Source organism: Chroicocephalus ridibundus, chromosome 1 (genome assembly GCF_963924245.1).
Source record: "Chroicocephalus ridibundus chromosome 1, bChrRid1.1, whole genome shotgun sequence".
Lineage (NCBI taxonomy): Eukaryota > Metazoa > Chordata > Aves > Charadriiformes > Laridae > Chroicocephalus > Chroicocephalus ridibundus.
The window spans coordinates 71,093,271-71,111,547 of NC_086284.1; the positions used below are offsets into that span (position 1 = coordinate 71,093,271).

The 18,277-nt window shown below is 44.3% G+C and overlaps 1 protein-coding gene across 2 annotated transcripts in view; it reads left to right on the top strand.

The window, feature by feature from the left end:
- TGFBRAP1 (transforming growth factor beta receptor associated protein 1) overlaps positions 1-6,601 on the top strand; it is a 38,437-nt gene extending 31,836 nt beyond the window's left edge. For both annotated transcript variants that reach the window (XM_063338891.1, XM_063338902.1), the window contains exons 11-12: positions 654-1,087; positions 1,949-6,601. In XM_063338891.1, the coding sequence (XP_063194961.1) occupies positions 654-1,087; positions 1,949-2,137 (623 nt within the window). In that variant the 3' untranslated portion in view covers positions 2,138-6,601. The remainder of the gene's footprint in view (positions 1-653; positions 1,088-1,948) is intronic.
- The last annotated feature ends 11,676 nt before the right edge of the window (positions 6,602-18,277 follow it).

Genomic DNA, 18,277 nt, shown 5'->3' on the forward strand with positions numbered 1-18,277 from the left:
CTTGTTTGTTGTCCGTAACACACTCTCACCCCGAAAGCTGGGGTTCATGCTAAGCAAAAATATGAGCATTGGGCCTATGCCCGATCTTTATCACCTTTATAATCAGTAGAGGATTTTCTACTTTATCTTGAAATACCAAATGAACTTGCCATTCCTTCTGCCTGTTGCCGACACTTTAAACTTACAGACTGGGTTAAGGGTTTGTAGTGCCCTTTAAGAAAAGGGAAATACTGTTTGATCTTTAGCGTCTTCTACGGACTTCAAACTATTCTGTAATTTTCTGTAATGCTGGGAGAAGCAGAAGTTAAAAATATTGCAGCTTCATCTTACAGTTTATCATACATGGTAGCAGTGTGCGCAGAAACATGCAAGACTGACATGCTAGAATTTAAGATTGTCAGTGATGCTGGTTTTATCACCTGTTATTCAGTAATCTCTTTTTTCTTTTTTTTTTGTGGTGCATTTTTGTTGGAGATGTGTTTCCATACATCTAGGCATTCTTGTACTTAAAAATATCTGTCCTCTTTATAGCTGCCAGCACCCCTGCAAAAGTAGCAGGAGTTGAATTCTTTGGGCTTGTTTGCATTGATGCTGTGAGAGCAAATAGTTGTCTTCTCCACTAAGCAAATATTGCATTATTTCTCATTTAACAGACAAAATCCAGGGCACAGACCTTCATATGGAAAGTGCAATTTTATATGGAAAACTAGAAGAACATGAGAAGGCTTTGCATATCCTTGTCCATGAATTAAAGGACTTCCATGCTGCTGAAGAATACTGTATATGGAACTCTGAGAACAGAGACATGCAGTACAGACGGAGGCTTTTCCATATGCTGCTGTCAGTGTATCTAAATCCAGGCGCTCCGGATTGTGCACTAGTCATGGCTGCTGTGGATCTCTTGAATAACCATGCTGCTGAGTTTGATGCGGCTGTAGTTTTGCAGCTAGTGCCTGACAGCTGGTCAGTGCAGCTCCTCTCCCCGTTCCTGGCTGGAGCAGTGAGGCAAAGCATTCATACAAAAAGAATGACGCAGGTTGCACTTGGGTTAGCACAAGCTGAAAACTTAATCTACAAATACGAGAAGGTAGGTTGGTTGGTTGTTGATTGTTTTTTATTTTAAATAGAGGCAATTTGAAGCTTTACAGTTACATCCTTTGATATATTATAATCAAAAGAAATTTGAAGAATTAGGACAAAGTTGTCTTCTATGTCCTTGGCAATTTTACTTGCTGCTTTTATTAAGTTTTTGCCATGGTTGCTAGATTCAACCTTCCCTTTTTCTGTAAAACAAAAGGGAAGGTGGGGGCCTCGAAACAGGAACAACTTTGGTGAATGTCTGGGCTGACTGAAAGTGAATCTGGGATTTACAGATTAATGAAGTTCTTGCAGAAACTTTAACAAATGTGACTTAGCATTTTTTCACTATGATTGAGATCTGTCAGAATTTGCAAAAAAGTTTACCCAGCACTTAGTGTTAATTGAAGCTTGTTAGTAGCTTTTGTCAGTGGTAAATTCACTTGTGAAGCTTTCTTCTATTCCTAGATAGACCTGTGTTGCTTAAAGGTCCCAGCAGATTCTTAAATCTGTTTAGTTCTAACAACAGTATATCCAGCAGAACCCATCTGAAATAAAAATGCATCAGTGCTCAGTTTGCTGTGGAGTTGTCCTGTGACCTTGTTTAGGAAGTTGCATCGGATTTTTAGCATTAAATGTGTAAGTGCTTTTCTTTATTAAACAAAGGAGAGGAAAAAAAAAAAGGCAGTACTTAAGAAGCAGCATGAATATGAATGTGGAAATTGAATTCAAGTTAAATAGTTCAGGCTATTCCTACTGCCTCTGTCATTGACCAGGTTTGTCCATTTTATATGGTTGAAATTGTAAGCCCCATAATTTCCCTTCCTTTCTTCCTAGATTCATATTTGGATTTTTTTTCCCCTCTCTTTAGGTTAAGCAAAAAGGAACCCCAATTCTTCTTTCGGACAAAATGGTCTGTCAGGTGTGCCAGAATCCTTTCTGCGAGCCTGTATTTGTAAGATACCCAAATGGGGGTATGGTCCACACACACTGTGCTGCAAACAGACATCTGAATTCAAACACAACTCATCACTCCTCCAGCTCCAGCAATCAGACTTGAAGTATGTTCCGGTCCCACAGGTTCCCATGGCTTATACCCCGTGGAAAGTGGACTGGAAAAAAGAACAAAGTGCAGCTACTCTAGGTATAAATCAAGATGAACAGCTAGTCTTTGGGTTAATGGGAAGACTTCCAGTAAATATGAAATACCGCCACTTATCTTTTTCATTTCTAATGAATGTATATAGAGAAGAAAAATCACTACCAGAAATGGAGAGGTGCAAATATAGGCTCTTCTGTATATAGTAATAATAAACAGTTAAAGAAAATGAGCCTTTTCTTCACAGTAAGAATGAATGTTATGGAGACAAGGCAAACAATTACTTTAAGAAATGTCACTTTGCACTGAATGCGGTGTTGATAAATTTGTAGAGGTTGGACATGGCATCTATTGGAGTTGGAATTCTTGGAACACTACGTGACAAGACTGGCATCATGCAGCTTACTATCAAGACAAAAATGTGTGTTGGTTATAATGTTTGCTGCAGCATTGTCCTCTTTTGAGCTGGATTCTCTTCCCCAGGATCACATTATGAACTTGGTTTTTGCTCTACAAATTGTTGGCTTTTGATGCACTTTTTAGTATTTCCTCCCCCCCGCTATATAGAATTTAAATGTAAGCACTGGTCCGTTAGGTTTCTACTCCTACAATTACTGTAATAAACCGAGTGGAAACTGATAGTCACACAGCTGTGCTTGGAAGAAAAAAAAGTCGATTGTCTGGTCAGTCCGTAGTCACTTTTATATGGAGGAAGAGACCTTAACTTTAATATTGATTTATTTATTAATATGCAAATATAACTGTACATACAATTGAATAAATTGATCTTATATCATTCTAGAGTTTCTTGGGAGGATAAAGATGTAGCTGATGTATAAGTGTACAGGTTATGTGCTAAATGTTTGCTATAACATAACTTAGGCAGATTGGAACTCCACAAAAACAGGTTTTAGTACTTGTGGATGACTTTGTGCAGTCAAAATCATGGAAAGAAGGTATAATTGGGTAGAAATCTGCAAAGGTGCACTACAGGGCTACTGGTTTTGTTATATTCTGCAAAACGTTCTGTAAACTAAGGTTTTTCAAATAACAATAAAACCCCTTTATTTAACTGCCCTGATAAATACTCACATGGCTATTTAACCATTTTCAAGCAAATTAGTTTAAAAGCAGCAGCTTCCCACAGTAGATGTTCAAAAATGATGACTTTTTAAATAAAAGTTAAGTATTTCAAAGTCAAAGCATTTCTTTTAATTCTGTAAAGCTGTAATAAATGACAGGCTTACTGACCAGCATGCAATTGAGTTAGTACGACTGCTCAGTCTTTTAGCATTCCAAATCAGACTGGAGACTTTCAGCAAAAGTGGGATACCTGCGTGGTATCTTCTAGGTGCTGTCTCAGAAGAGGTCTTCTGTTACAGAAAGGCTGGCTTATGAAACAGCCTTGTAAGCGTAGTGCTGCCTCCAGGAAGGGGCAACCAGACTACATCTGGGGGTGAAAAAAATAGCCATTTCTTTGTCTTTGAAGCAGAAGACCTTTGGATCTTTTTCTGTTTCCTGAGTTCGAAAGTAGAAAAGTACAGCTGTTGTGTTGGGTTTTGAAAAATAAATCCAAGTAAGGAATTTTGTAGCACTTTCTACTAAGACATGTAAGCCACATTTCGTGAAAGGCACCTTCAAAAAAGACAAATGTGAGTGTTTACGCCTTAATTCTGGCATGAGGGATTCTCCTGTGTTGGTGCTGGTATGAGCAGATTCTTCTGTATCTTGCATTCACGGTTTTCAAACATTATGTATACAACTGGCAATGGTAACAACAACTTTGTAGTTCCCTGTTCTCAAAATACTTGCTGATAGAGAGGAAGTGAGTTTACCAGGATCTAATAAGCCTTTTGTGCACAGTAGCATGTGATTCATAAGAAATACTTTCTTTTGCTGCAAGCATCCTCAGTATACTTTTGTTCCTATCTAATAAGGAGGAACTAAAACAAATATCAGTAGCCACTAGGTAGTGATGAACTTAGTCTTGTCAACTAGTGTTGCAATGGAATAGAGGATCATTTCATTCCAGACCGCAAGACAGTTCTTAATCGTTATTGCATGAAAAGGTATGGCTATAAAAGATTAAACAATTCTTTATTAATACTTCATATGTTTCAGATTTGTACTTTGGCTAAAATGCAGCAGTAACAGTAATTGTACGTACAGGACAAATACAGGAATCGGAGTAACGCAAGGTGGCATATTTGCAATCATAGATGACCAAAATGGTAATTTAATATTAAAGTTGGGGGATTCACCTCCTGAAACGTGGACTGGAAAAATACTGACATTTGATTCATACATTATTACCTGTTTCTTTGTTAAATTTGATACTAGAACTCATTTGGATGAATTAATATGGAAGTCTCACGATAACAAGAAAAAGAAAAAAAAAAAAAAGCCAAACAAAAAAAAACCCCAGTGTGGGGCTGAGGTAGAACAAGAGCTCATCGGGGAGGTGGCAGGTGGAGGATGCTCTTCCAGTGTGCCTACAGCGCTTGAGCAGTCGGGATAACACTCGACCAGAGGAGATGACAGCCTATGTCACAGTGGTGCGTGGTAATTCTGTACCTTATCACCAGGTCTGCATTCATATTCCCTTAGGCAGGACAACTGCAACACCCCTTGGGTAAGAGAACTTCACACTGGAGAACCTGAGTTCGCTCCTTTTCTTTTGGCACTGTCAGTTTGCTCATTCCTCTCTTGTGTACCTGAAGCCCTGGGACAGCATTGCTACTGTGCGAAGTTCTGGTATGGCTGCAGCAGCAAGCAGGGAATGAATGGGGATCTGGTTATTAACGGATATGTGAAGGAGGAAAGGTAGGAAAGTGGCATATTTCTTTGACCATCCTTCTAGTTTGGAAATTAAGCGGGTTTGGGGAGTTCAAGCTTGATGCAATTGTTTTCTCTCCAGTTAGGGAATGTGGTGGCTTAGACCTGCCCTTGGAGAGAGGAGATTCTGTCAGAATAGTTCTTCTTAATTTGGCTCTTGCTAAATTTGTGTTTATAACTCATCTCTCACTCTTCTTTTTTTTTTTTTTTTTTTTTAAACTGACAGTGCGTTTGTGATTCAGGACTTAATAAATGAGATTAGCCTCTCACAGATGCTTTTGCAGGTATTGAGGCACGTTTGCCTAACATGTAGCTTCTAATTACAGAAATATTGCAGCTCTGACATGTTTTTAGCCATCCTCTGTTAACAGTCACTGCTTCATACAAAAAGCACTCCCTAAATGCTTTTCTACTCTTTTGTATCTCCATGCTTCCTCACAAAAATTACCTATGATGTGTCTATGTCATCATGTGCAGTTTTTCCCCTCTCTAAGTCAAAAAGAGAAGAAAAATACTAATGAGAAAAAATTGCCCAGAATCTGGCACTTTGTTTGAAATAAGTTTTATGGTTGTACATTTATGAGAAAGAATGCGGTTAGATCTTTCTGTGCTTTAAAGGGATAACTTACTACATTGATAATATTACAAGAATGCTGATCTCAAAACCTGGAGAAAATAAGCAATTGGTTTGTTGCACAGAGTGCACCACGGGTACCTGGGAAGTGTGGTCTGCAGGCAGCCCACTCCGCGGTGGCTCAGGCGTGCACGGGAGGCCGGGTTACCATGAGAACTTGCTCCCCCCACTCCCAGTCTCCAAAAACTTTCCAGCCTTTGTTACCTGATTAATATCACTCTCCTATAGCACTCAGTTGACAGGGGTGTAAATCTTGAGTTCTGGGTGGACTCCTGAGCACAGCTGTCTTTGTTCAATAAAATGTCACTTTCTTACATCAACCACGTGAAACCCAAAGAATGTCAATCGCGGAAAGGCGGTGGTAGGGGTGGAGTACGTGTATGTTTTCCGAGACCTTTATTACATGTTTGAACACACAAGCATTATCCGGACTTTGCTGAATCTTTATAACAATGTCTGTTCTTTGCAGGACTCCCATCCTGAATGACATTAAAAAATATTTTATTTTATACAGTTGTATCAAGAAGTAACATTTTATTGCTCTTCCCATTTTGCTGCAGTCTCTGTTTGGCAGAGCTCTAAGTGTTTTATTAACATCCTGCTGTTTGTAACAGGCAGCAACTAATACATTTTCATTGTGAGCTCTCCTATTGCCTGTATTTACTAATTAATTTTTCTCTTGCTGTACAACACTTTGGGGCATATGCCTTGCGAACACTGATAATTAAATGCGCTGCTACTTTTAAAGGGAAAAGAAGAAAAGAAGTTAATGACATTCTGTAATATCTGGTTGATTACAAAACTGAAGTTCCCCTGCAGTAAATTTGTTCAGATGGAGATCTGTACTGTTCATGCTTTCTGACTTAATGGTTATGTTGGTGAACATACACAGCAGTATGTGGAATGTACAAATGTATAAATCTGTTGATTTTTAATAAAAAAATCTTTTAATTATGTTTCTGCCATTTGTTCCTAGATATATATATATAAACCCTGGGATGTGAATGGCCAAGTGAAGGAGAAAGATTCTTCAGTGGTAAACAGAGGATTCATCTGGGTGGCTGACAGAGGTGGTCAGATGAAAAGGCTGAATTAAGCAAGTGCAGGGTGCTAATGAACAGGTGACTTTTACTTTTGGGAAGAAGTTTGCCGTTGTTTTTACCTCTTCCTTGACTGAATCTGGGTTTTTGCAGATTCAGACAAAAGCGGCTACTGCCATTAGAGATTTGAAAGATCTTGCTCTGCCTCTGTGTAGCCAAAGCAATCCCTTCCGTGGTTAAAGCTGGCGTTTACATGGGGGGTCTGGTCAGTTCTGGGTGCGTGGACATCCTGGAGCAATACAAACAGAAGTACTAAAAGGTTTTGAGGGGAGGACCTCGAAACAGGGCCAGTGTTGATCTGGGAGCTGGTGGTTGAGAGCAGTAGAAGTGGATGTTGTTTGCAGAGGCACCTCCGGGACCAGGTAGGAAGTGACTGTAACCTGCAGCTTCCCTACTGGGGCACTCTAGTAAAACCACAAATTTAGGGAAAACAAAGATGTAAGTGCTACCAAGGTTGGATTTATGTGGGGTTTTTTTAATTGCTAGGGATCCCTAATTTGACCTTAAGGGGCCACCATCAAATTCACTGCCGGAGCCTGGCCCATGTCCCCAGGAAAAAGGGATTATTATATCCCTGCAATGTAGGAATGTGGCTGGTGTGTCTACGGCACACCCCTACGGCAGGGAGCCTCCTGCCTGCTCAGGAGTAGTGCCCCTGGCTCAGAGCAAGCTTCAGCGCCAAAGGGCCACGTGTCCCCCGCTTCCACCAGAAGCGACCAGGGCCACCACAGTTGGCACTATAGGACCCACTGATGAGGAGATCCCAGGAAAGGAGGGGTGGTAAGGAGGCTGTGGTAAGCCAAGGAAACTGGTGTTGTCTCCAAGGGGGAGCAGTGAGGGAGGAAAGCAAAGGACAAGTACAGAAAAGGGAGGAATCCTTGTTTAGGACATGCAGGTGCGACCTAATTCAACTGGTCTCCAGCCCAACTCTGCACGTGCTTGGGTCTCTTCTCCCTGCGTCTTCCCTGCCCGTGATACAGGGGAGATCCTGTGCGTCTCCTAAATGTACTGAGGGTGCTGGCTGGGAAGCGTAGGCAAGTAGTGGCCTTTGGGTCATGAGATATAGAGAAACTGGATGAAATGTCTCTCAGCCCTGGAAAACCATCACCGGAAGGAATTTAAGAGAATGTGGCAGTAACCAGGCAGGGGGAGAAGTGGTCGCTACTAGGTTTATGTATTGGCATCCGGAGGGGGTGGTATGTCCTTTGCCTGCCACATCCCTCTCTGTCCCTCTCACGTGCAGTTTGTGGATGTGATGGTTGTCCTGGCAAACTATAAAATGGTTGGGTGTCACTGAAACCATGGTTTAACTTTGGTGTGAATGAATCTGTCACCTCAATATTTTACTGCTCTTGTGCTAAAAATCGTTTGGCTCTTTGCAAAGGGTGTTTAACAGCCAGGACTTGCTGCTTGTTTCAAGTTTGTGCAAACAATATTCTCACAATATTTTGTTGATGCGTTTTTTAGTCAAAAGTAAGTTTATATAAAGAAGTAATATCATAAAGACTGTTAAGCAGTAGCTATGTGCCGTTCAGTCAGCTTGGGTTTAGTTGCAAGCGTGGCTTTGACAGTATTGCACTGCTATGGTTTTATTTGATGTCTCAAAGCCAAATAATAAATGGGAACGCGCTCATTCTCCAGTTTGGTTTGTGCGTTAAGAATTCATGGGATGGTCAGAAAGAAAGATGTAGAGGCAAAATTTGTGGAGTTTGGCTAGTTCTTCCCTGATTCTTCAGCTACTTCTCTGAAACAGCTGCTTAGACGGTTGAGTGGCACTCATCCGAAGCACAGGTTGTATTATTTTCCCTCATTCAGGCACTTTGGGGAGAATCCTGGATGTCTTAACACCTGAGCTCAGCTCAGCTCAAACCTTTGAAGCATCTTGGTGCTCAGGCAGTAGAGGACAGGGCCAGCCCTCAGCCAGGCCATGTAGGCACTGGTGACGCTGCACGCATCTACTGGATGCTGAAAGGCGGGTTGTGCACTGCGCAGCTGGGGAGCCAGCAGGGTAAAAATCCAACAGAGCGTGAACTGTGGTGAAGGGCTCATGTTTTGAAGCTCAGGTCTACGTTCACCTGACAAGGTTTCTACAGCCCTATCAGGACAACTTTGTTCCTTTGGCTGAAGAAAAGGCCGTGGGAGTGTTGGTGGATGCTCTGGATGCCCCTGCAAGAGGGTGTTTGGGATGCACAGGTTGGAGTGCAGCCCGATGCTGAAAGGAATGAAAAACGTTACCGCAACAAGCATCGCTTCGTTAGCTCAGCCAGCAGGAAGCGCACCCTGGAGAGCCCTGATTTGCATTTCCCCAACCATCCATCCAGTCAGTGGAGAAAAGGCAATGCAGAGAGCATCCAAAAAAAAAAAAAAGCAGTTGTGGCTTTGGCACGGTGGGAGTTCAGCTAGTTTTGCCTCTAGACAGCGGTTTGAAAATTGTCCACGCTAATCATCCAGATGGCAACTCCCTCCAAGACAAATAATCAATAGAGCATAGCTGAGTTTTGGCAGAAATGAGCCCCAAAGGCCCAGTTCACTGCGACAACCGTAGCTGCAGGACAGCACAGGGTCAAAGAGGCCAGGGCTGCCAACAGAAAGTTGATGGCTGCACACACAGCAGGTTTTCAGTAGGTAATGAGGCTGATAATAATAGTGCCTAAAAACCCAATAGCGGTCACGAACGACATTACCATTGCCTATAATTGCCAATAACCCCCTGAAGATACTGCCTTGTCAACATCGTACTCGCGTGGAGTGGGACCTGACCATCTCAGTGTGTGTTAAAATCCTTAGAAAATTTAGACTGGCCAGGTTCTCCGAAGAGAGAAGCCCAACTCGAAACAGGATCAGCCTGTGTCAGGTTGGTTGTGTTGTTCTAGACCGGTGCTGACAAGCTTGAAACCAGACTGGGAAGGGTCCGAATGTCTTCTGGTCAGCTCTTTGCCAGAGGAACGTGTTGCTTAAGCATCCGCAGGACTCTGGTGCGTAAATGGCTAAAAGGTGCGTCTGTCTTGGAGGAATTGTTTGGGGTTTCTTTTTTCAGATATTCCAGAAGGACTGAATAAACAGGGGATTTCTAGAAAACAACAAGCTACTGATGACAGCTTCAAGAGTGTCTGCTTGGTGCTTCTCTGACCTGGAGAAGTCTATTCAAATAAAATGCAAGTTCTTTATATCTGTTTGAAAGTCACAGACTGCGCGCAAAGATGATTCAATCCCTTTAGTCCTTGTGACATACAAAGTTACCCTGCCATGTCATGCCAGAAAGCTGCCAGAGTTTGACAGAGCTGTGGGTTTTTTCCTACTTGAACCACAAGCAGTTGAAGGTGGGGAGGGAGGAGCAGAGGATGGATTTGTATCTGCTTTTTTTTTTTTTAATGTTATGCACTGGGGATTTATAGTTGCGAAGAGGAGAGGAGGTTTTCAATTCTCTACTCGTTTGATCCATCTTTAGGTTTTAACTTGTCATATCTCATTTCAAAGCATCTCTGTGGCTTGTGGTGACACGCTCATTTGTCAAGCAGAAGGTTTAGTGGTCCTCCCTTGAAACCTTCCTGAAAGCTCTTGTTCTGGATAACAGCCGCTCAGTACATCACCCCCGGATACTCCGGTGACTGTGCCAGGACTAGCAATGTTTCTGCCAGCACTTGCTCATTCTGTAATGCTCAATGGCCATAGGAATATGATGGTCAAAACTAAAAACGACAACCTAAAGGACTCTCAATCCTGGAGGAGGGAGGAATTCTCTTGTTCTCTTGAATTATTGATACCTCGATATCCTACGCTTTTGGTTTTTGCACCTGCCTGATACCAAGTCACTTACAAGCGTGCATAGTGTTTCGTACAAATAATCCCTCGTGCTGATAACTTACCTGCCTGCGGGAGGAAAAATGGAAAGGCTTTCTTGATTGAAGCCACGCCGTCATAGGATTCGAAGGCAGCCAAAAAGATCTGCCAGGGCATTTTTTCAAAGTGAATACCCCCAAAAGCACCAAGAGGGCTCTGAATGCAAAAGCCAGGCTTCGGGCAGTCATGAGCTAGAACAATTTTAAAATGGGAAAAGCTTGGGTAGAGGAGGAAGTTTTAAAGGTTTGCAAACAAATCCCCCACCTTGTGTCTTGTCAGGTCAGGCTTTGACTTTGCGTTAGGCTTCAGAACAGACTTTGGTGGCTTCCTAAATTGCAAAGCCCCCTCCACCCAGCCCCTTCTCGCTCCCTTGGGGATGAGCCCTGCTGCTCCTGCTCTCAGGGGCTGCCGGTCTCTCCTGTGCCCGCTGGCTCCTCTCGGTCCCTGGCCGGCTTGTTCGCTTGCCTCCCTTGCTTGGGTGCACCTTGTCCCCCCGGGCGTCCGCCCTGGCTGAAGGGCTGCGTGGCTCTCCGGGTGGTGCAGGCTCTGCCTTGCCCGGGAGGGCTCCCTCCGCCCAGGTTTGACCATTTTCCCCTCCAGACTTGTATCAAAACTCTGCGCAGTGTGATGTTAAGCTTCACTAAAATGCTAGAAAATAAAAATAAACAGAGGTTCCTGACTTTATTAAGCTGTGTCGCATTAAATAAAGAGCAAAGCTGTGCTCTAGCACAAGAATTCAAGGTCTCTTGACCAGGCAGCAATATCTTTTTGTGTTGAAACGTTTTCGTACACCCGCTATTTTAATGAAGTATCTACGGTGAAATGTCAGCTTTAATGGTTTTTCTAAGGAAACAATGGCTATTAAGTCAACTTGCTCTCTTAATACCGAAAGAAGTCTGAAGGCATTGGTAAGCAGTCCTGCCACATTCAGCCCAGCTGTATCTGCAGAAGGCTGAGGAAGCCAAGGGGACAGCCCTGCTGCACGCGGGCTTATGGCATGCAATAAATCGCAAGCGCTGATTTCATGCAAAACGAGTGTCACAGACAAGATCATCTGAATCAAAAATTGTGAATCCTGAAGATATCCTTGTCTTCCGAACTGAAGGAAATGGAGTTGAACCTGCTATAAGTTTTGCTTCATTTTACTCTCTAGTAGCAAGATTTGGGCTGAGAGGAGTGGGGTGAGGACTGACGGTGCTTAATTGCTGAACAGTTCTTACAGGAATAATATTTGTGACATACTTTCAGCTTCATTTTCATTCTTCCTCGTCTCTGAAACCCCAAACCGATGACCCCTCCACACCAGAGCGCGTTGGATATTTGGCAAATGCACAGGGAGCTGGGCTGTTCCTCTTTTCTTATGCCCAAGCTCCTCTGGATCTAGCCTGAGGCCCTGGCAGCGGGGTGACAGAGTAGCGAGTAGTAACATTTGGTAACAGAGGTGACAACTGCATCTGAACTTTCTCATTTCTTTCATGCCACCCACACAACATCAAAACTGTCCAGTTTTAAGAAGGACAGGGAACTACTGGGAAGAGTCCAGCAGAGGGCTACAGAAATGATCAAGGGAATGGAGCACCTCTCTTACGAGGAAAGGCTGAGAGATCTGGGTTGGTTTAGCCTGGGGAAGAGAAGACTGAGAGGGGATCTCTGAGGGGGTCATCACACAGGTGAACCTGCTGTGGCGGGGGGGGGTTGGACTAGATGATCTCCAGAGGTCCCTTCCAACCCCTGTCATTCTGTGATCTTATCAAGGCTTATAAACATCTAAAGGGTGGGTGTCAAGAGGATGGGGCCAGGCTCTTCTCAGTTGTGCCTAGTGACAGGACAAGAGGCAACAGGCACAAGCTGGAACACAGGAAATTCTGTCTCAACATGAGGAGGAACTTCTTTACCCTGAGGGTGGCAGAGCCCTGGCACAGGCTGCCCAGAGAGGTGGTGGAGTCTCCGTCTCTGGAGACATTCCAAACCCACCTGGACGCGTTCCTGTGCAACCTGCTGTAGGTGACCCTGCTCTGGCAGGGGGGTTGAACTAGATGATCTCCAGAGGTCCCTGCCAACCCCTACCATCCTGTGATTCTTTGAAAACGCAAAAGCTACTCAGCCTGTTTGGGAGGTTCTGTTTTCATTTCATATTTTCCTAAATAAGAGAACCTTTTCTTTTTTCAGCCTAATGTTTTGAGGGTGAAGTTCATGCCCGTTTCAGGCAACAAATTTTGTGGGCTGTGGGTTTCTCAGCCCATTTGGGCTGATGCGTGTCTGTGGCAGAGGTTAGCTGAGGGAGGTGGAGGCAAAGTTAAGCACTCTCCATATTTTTCCATCATGTCATCACATCTTATCTAGATACTGTAGTTCTGCTGTAACATGGCACCTAAGTGTTGTGTGCTCCCTGCAGCATGGGGTCACACCCATCACAGAAAACTTGTAAAGTGACTTGTTGAGGTAGTCCCGGCAATGGAAATCATAAAAAAACCAGCAACTTTGATACGCTCATTTTATGCATCATTACTTGCCGTCGCTTTACACGACTGTCCTGCCATCGGAGCGCTGGGAACGCTCTGGCATACAAAGAGCTTTTTTTTCCTGTTCTTTGTAACATTTGAGGAGAAGAAAACTGTAACCAAGGTAGAAGAGGACCTCATTTATCCTTGAACACCGGCATGCTCTACCAGCGAAGTGATGGTGGGGGTGCTAAAACTGTGCTTGTGCTGACTGTACTTCCCAGTAGGTAATGTGGTAATGTAACCAGGCTGTAATGAAAGCAGGAGGCACCAGTACAAGCATAAGTCCTCACCAGTATAACTTTGCCAGCTGCGGGTCCATGGTGCTGCGGAGAGAGAGAACCAGCTCTCTGTGGTGGGCACATAAGTTGGAGGCAACCGTGGCCACGTCCTCAGCTGTACAGCAAAACGTGCTGTTTGCAAGGCTGTCCTTCACTTGGTCTTTTCCAGTGGAGGTTTTCTTTCAGCCAAGTCCCACAGGGAAGCAGGGCAGCCATGGGGAGACCCATACAACAAATACGCTGCTCTTCTTGAAGCACACGGGCAAAGAGACGCACCAAAGACCAATACAAACTTGAGAGTCCCATGTGCCCCACGGAAGAACAATAGCAATAGTGTATTTAAAAAAAAGATTGACTCACAGCATCCAGCCTACCTGGTGATGCCCACAGCCAGCTGCTCTTGCAATTGGCTTCTTTGCTCCATCGAATTACCCACCCTGGCCTCAGGAGCAACAGGTTTCTGCTTGTTCTGATGGCACCTGTAAAGGTGACTGAGCAAATCCACATAGAGGGAGCTGGGGTTGTTCAGCCTGGAGAACAGGAGGCTGAGGGGAGACCTTATCGCTCTCTGCAACTACCTGAAAGGAGGCTGTAGACAGGTGGGGGTCGGTCTCTTCTCCCAAGTAACAGGCGATAGGACAAGAGGAAACGGCCTCAGGTTGCGCCAGGGGAGGTTTAGACTGGATATTTGGAAAAATTTTTACACTGAAAGGGTTATTAAGCATTGGAACAGGCTGCCCAGGGAAGGGGTTGAGGCACCATCCCTGGAGGTATTTAAAAGACGGGTGGACATAGTGCTTAGAGATATGGTTTAATGATGGTTTTTGTCAGTGTTAGGTTGATGGTTGGACTCGATGATCTGAACGGTCCCTTCCAACCTGGGCGATTCTATGAATTCAAAAAAGACTGGCAGCTTTATCTTTTGCAGCATAAAGAGGTGCGTAGCACACGGAAGCAACGTTTATCCAGGTCCATGCTTGTCACTCTACGTGCTTTCTTACAAGAAAATTTTCAAACCTGTGTATGTGCCTTCCAAAAGATGGGTATGTTTTTCCTCTGGTGTAATCATGGAGAGTAAATTTTCAGCCTTAGCTAGTGCTGGGAAGAGCACTAACACTGTGGAGTTATGCTATGAAGAAGCTCCTCTTCTTCCTCCCTGCTCCTCGCCCTAGTTCACCTTTGGGGCATTTCTATTATGTTTGCCGTCTTCCATTACAGTATTTAAAGTGAGTGGTCTGTATTCATGCAAGCTCCACTCCCACGCACCCGTCACATAAAGCTGATTAATTCACCCTTTCTGAAATTATGCACTCTGCATCAATATGATATCTAGTGTTTCACCCCTTAAATAGTGTTATAAAAAAGGTCACATTACATTCTTCCCTTAATAGTACTTTAGAAACACTGAAAAAACCCTGTGCCCGCAGAAAATGTCAGGGATCTCATCCAAGTGGCCTGAGCTCACAAGCCTGAGTTTAAAAACAAACTTGTTGCTGAATAATTTGAGTGTTTTAAATATTCATATTTATTATTTAAGGTTCAGGATGGTTCGGCTCCACTTTTACAGAGCTGATGCAAGAGACCAGCTACAAGAGAGCAGGAGTCCCAGGCGTGTCTGTGCCTGGTTGGTGTGTACAAGCAATCAGAAAGGGAGGGAGAGGGAGAAACACTCCAAAGGAAAACTAAGGAAGGAATCAGCATCATGTGCCTTAGCAGATAAATTATAGAAATGGCGTGAAAAATCCAGAGATAAGGCTGGAGGGGGCTGGCAGGATGGGGAAAGGAACAACAGCCAAGGTGAAAGAAAAGGAAAGGGAGAGGAAAAATAAGATTATGGAGGTATTCCCCAGCGCCCACTCTGATTTTAGGACTACCTTTCTGGCTGGAGACCCCCACACACGTTCTCGCGGCTTTGGGAATGTTACCCCGAATAGTCAAACGAAATCTCTGTTCTGCTGCCCTCTTCCTTCCCTCGCCTCGGCTCATCCTGCCTGCGAGGCTTATGCCCCATTCTCAAATGCAGGGGTTCTCTTTTCCCCCTGACCTCTCTGTTGCTGGAAAGGGCCAGGGACTGTACCTAACTCGAGACATTTCTTTGTACAACCACAGCAGCGCTAGCTCGGCGATACATCAAAGTTTTACCAGGCGGATTCTTTAGAAAGGTGACTTATTTACAACTTCAAATATATACAAAAAGGACAATAATGAGCCTACTTAATGATCGTGAAACCGACTTAATGCCATTTAATTACTGCACCTGTACCAAAAGGCAGAAGGAAAAATATAATTAAACTCCAGAATTAGAAAGAGGGAGGGGGGGAAAAACACTCTAATAATAGCTACTTCACCAATAAACATAAAGGTTATAAGTGGAATCCCCAGAATTTCAAAGTCAAAATAAATTTGTAAAAGTGAAAAGGTTAGAGGCAGAAAAAATAATAATCAGGCAGCAAAAAGTAAATAATCCATTAATCATGCACATCTGCCAAAGCGACCGAGCGAGCGGGATGCTCTCCTGCCTGCCGAGCAGCGAAGGCGACCCCCGGCAGCATCCGCCCGGGGCGCCGGGTCCCACCTTTGCCTCCGGCCGCCGGCTCCATCGCTACCCGACAAGTCCACCGAAACAGAGTAATTGGAAATAGGCACTGGACACAGCTCCCGTAGGAAATGCTGTGCCCGAAGGGGAGAAGCGTATGGTAACAGATGGAACTCAGCGGGTTACGGCTAGACATATGCCTGTGGAAAATCAAGCACGGCTGCAATGGTGAAAAACTGTAGGCAACGGAGCGTTGGCCAGCCTCGTCACAACTGACACAGCAGCTTCTCTTTTTCACTGACCTTTTCCCGTTTCCTTCTTGAGAAAAAATAATAAAATCGTCAGGGTCCCAACACGCATGAAAAAGAAGGATGTTGTCTTTGCGTTGGGGTTAGCAGTTTAAAGGCAGCTTGCTGCATTTACTTTGGATAAGTTTAGTTTTCAGGTCTGTCCAGATAATAAATGACCAAAATGCTTTTAGTTCTTCAGAATGTGACTGCGCCTTGACCCGCCGCGGGTGTGCAGTTAGCCAGCCAGTGTATCACCCTGACGCCCTGAGAGACGGGGGCTCACCACGTGCAAGCCCCTTGGCTTTGCGAGATGCTGCCAGGCACCTGGTGCTGGCTTTGTTTTAGGGAACGGGGAGGGGACGCTGGTGGATCCTATGAGCTTCTACGCAGGTAAGGACGAGGCTTCTGTATTCACAGCATTGAAAGCTTATGAACCCAACACACAGCAGAGCAGAACAAAACTGGGGCTGCAGTCCTTACACGGCAGTTTTAGTACTTCGAAAAGGAAAGGCACAGGACCCACCATATATAATGGCTGTTGCAGCTCTGCAGTAGTTGAAGCTGAGGAGGACCTGGAGCTGTAGCACTTTACTGGCGGAAGAGTTGAGGTCACGCAATTTTAGCACTGGACAAGCCAAAATCCATCCCGGACTACCATGGAGCCTATGTTGGTTCCCATAGAAGGTACGCTACCCAGTTTTGTCTTTAGACCACTTTTTCCCCTGATAATAACTCACATTAGGACACTTTCCCCGCTGTTATTGATGGTTACTTATAAGCTGAAGGGTCTCCTGATGAGCTTGTTTTCTCTGTCTTGGAGTAGAGGATACATAGAATCATAGAATGGCCTAGGTTGGAAGGGACCTTTCAGGTCATCTAGTCCAACCATCAACCTAACTCTGACAAGAACCGTCACTAAACCATATCTCTAAGCACTATGTCTACCTGTCTTTTAAAAACCTCCAGGGATGGTACCTCAACCGCTTCCCTGAGCAGCCTGTTCCAATGCTTGATAACCCTTTCAGTGTAAAAAATTTTCCTAATATCCAGTCTCTATCCTGGGCTAAACAAGCTGTGTCTGTCCCAGACGTTCACAACTTCCACACTCTCTGTTTCACACTCTGCTGTCACAATTATTCAGCCAAAGGAGTCCATTTAGTTTATTTTCAAAAGCTAACTGTTGAGTTCAGTAAATCAACTTCTTAGGTGTGGAGACAGCCAAAATTAAAAGAGATTTAGCAACCTTCAGATACACACAGGAATGGCAGAAAACAACGTTACAACAAGACATAAGCAGGGAACTTTCAAACCAGAAGGACTCTGGGAAGGGCATTACATTGATCCAGAGCCCAGAGAGGAAATCCATGATAGTAAGTAACTATACACAGCTCCTCAGCACCACAAAGTTCCCTTTTTTTCAGTGAGCGTAAGGTCAAGAAGTGGATCACATTGCAAGGAGAGAGTCTACTTTCACACAAGGGACTCATTAGTGGCTTCTGAGGTCTCCTTCAACCTTTTGGGCTTTTCATAGTCAAATAGACATGAAAAGGTGAAAAAAAAAAAGCTAATCTTCTGAGGAAATCTGTTTCAGAGGATGAGACACAACACGGAGAAACTTTTTTTCTGCAGGGTAGTGCAGTTAAGCATTGCAAGAACCTGTGGAGGCATGAAAGTGTTGGGTTTTGACACAAATTTAGCAACTCCTCCCCTGTCAACTGCTACTGAGAGGTGCCAATGGACAAACGTTTTCACATCCGTGGAGCAGACAGACTCCAGCGCCACTTCAGGCTTCAGCGCAGCATCGCCTGGCCCCATGTGGCACAGGGCATGATAAAAGAAGCTGTCTCACATCTGGGAACAGCTACTGCCCTGGTGCAGGCATCAGTGCAGCCCTAAGTGATGACCTCAAAGATGATGAGAGGGCTAGAGCACCTCTCCTATGAGGACAGGCTGAGAGAGTTGGGGTTGTTCAGCCTGGAGAAGAGAAGGCTCCGGGGAGACCTTATAGCAGCCTTCCAGTACTTAAAGGGGGCCTACAGGAAGGATGGGGAGGGACTCTTTATCAGGGAGTGTAGCAATAGGAC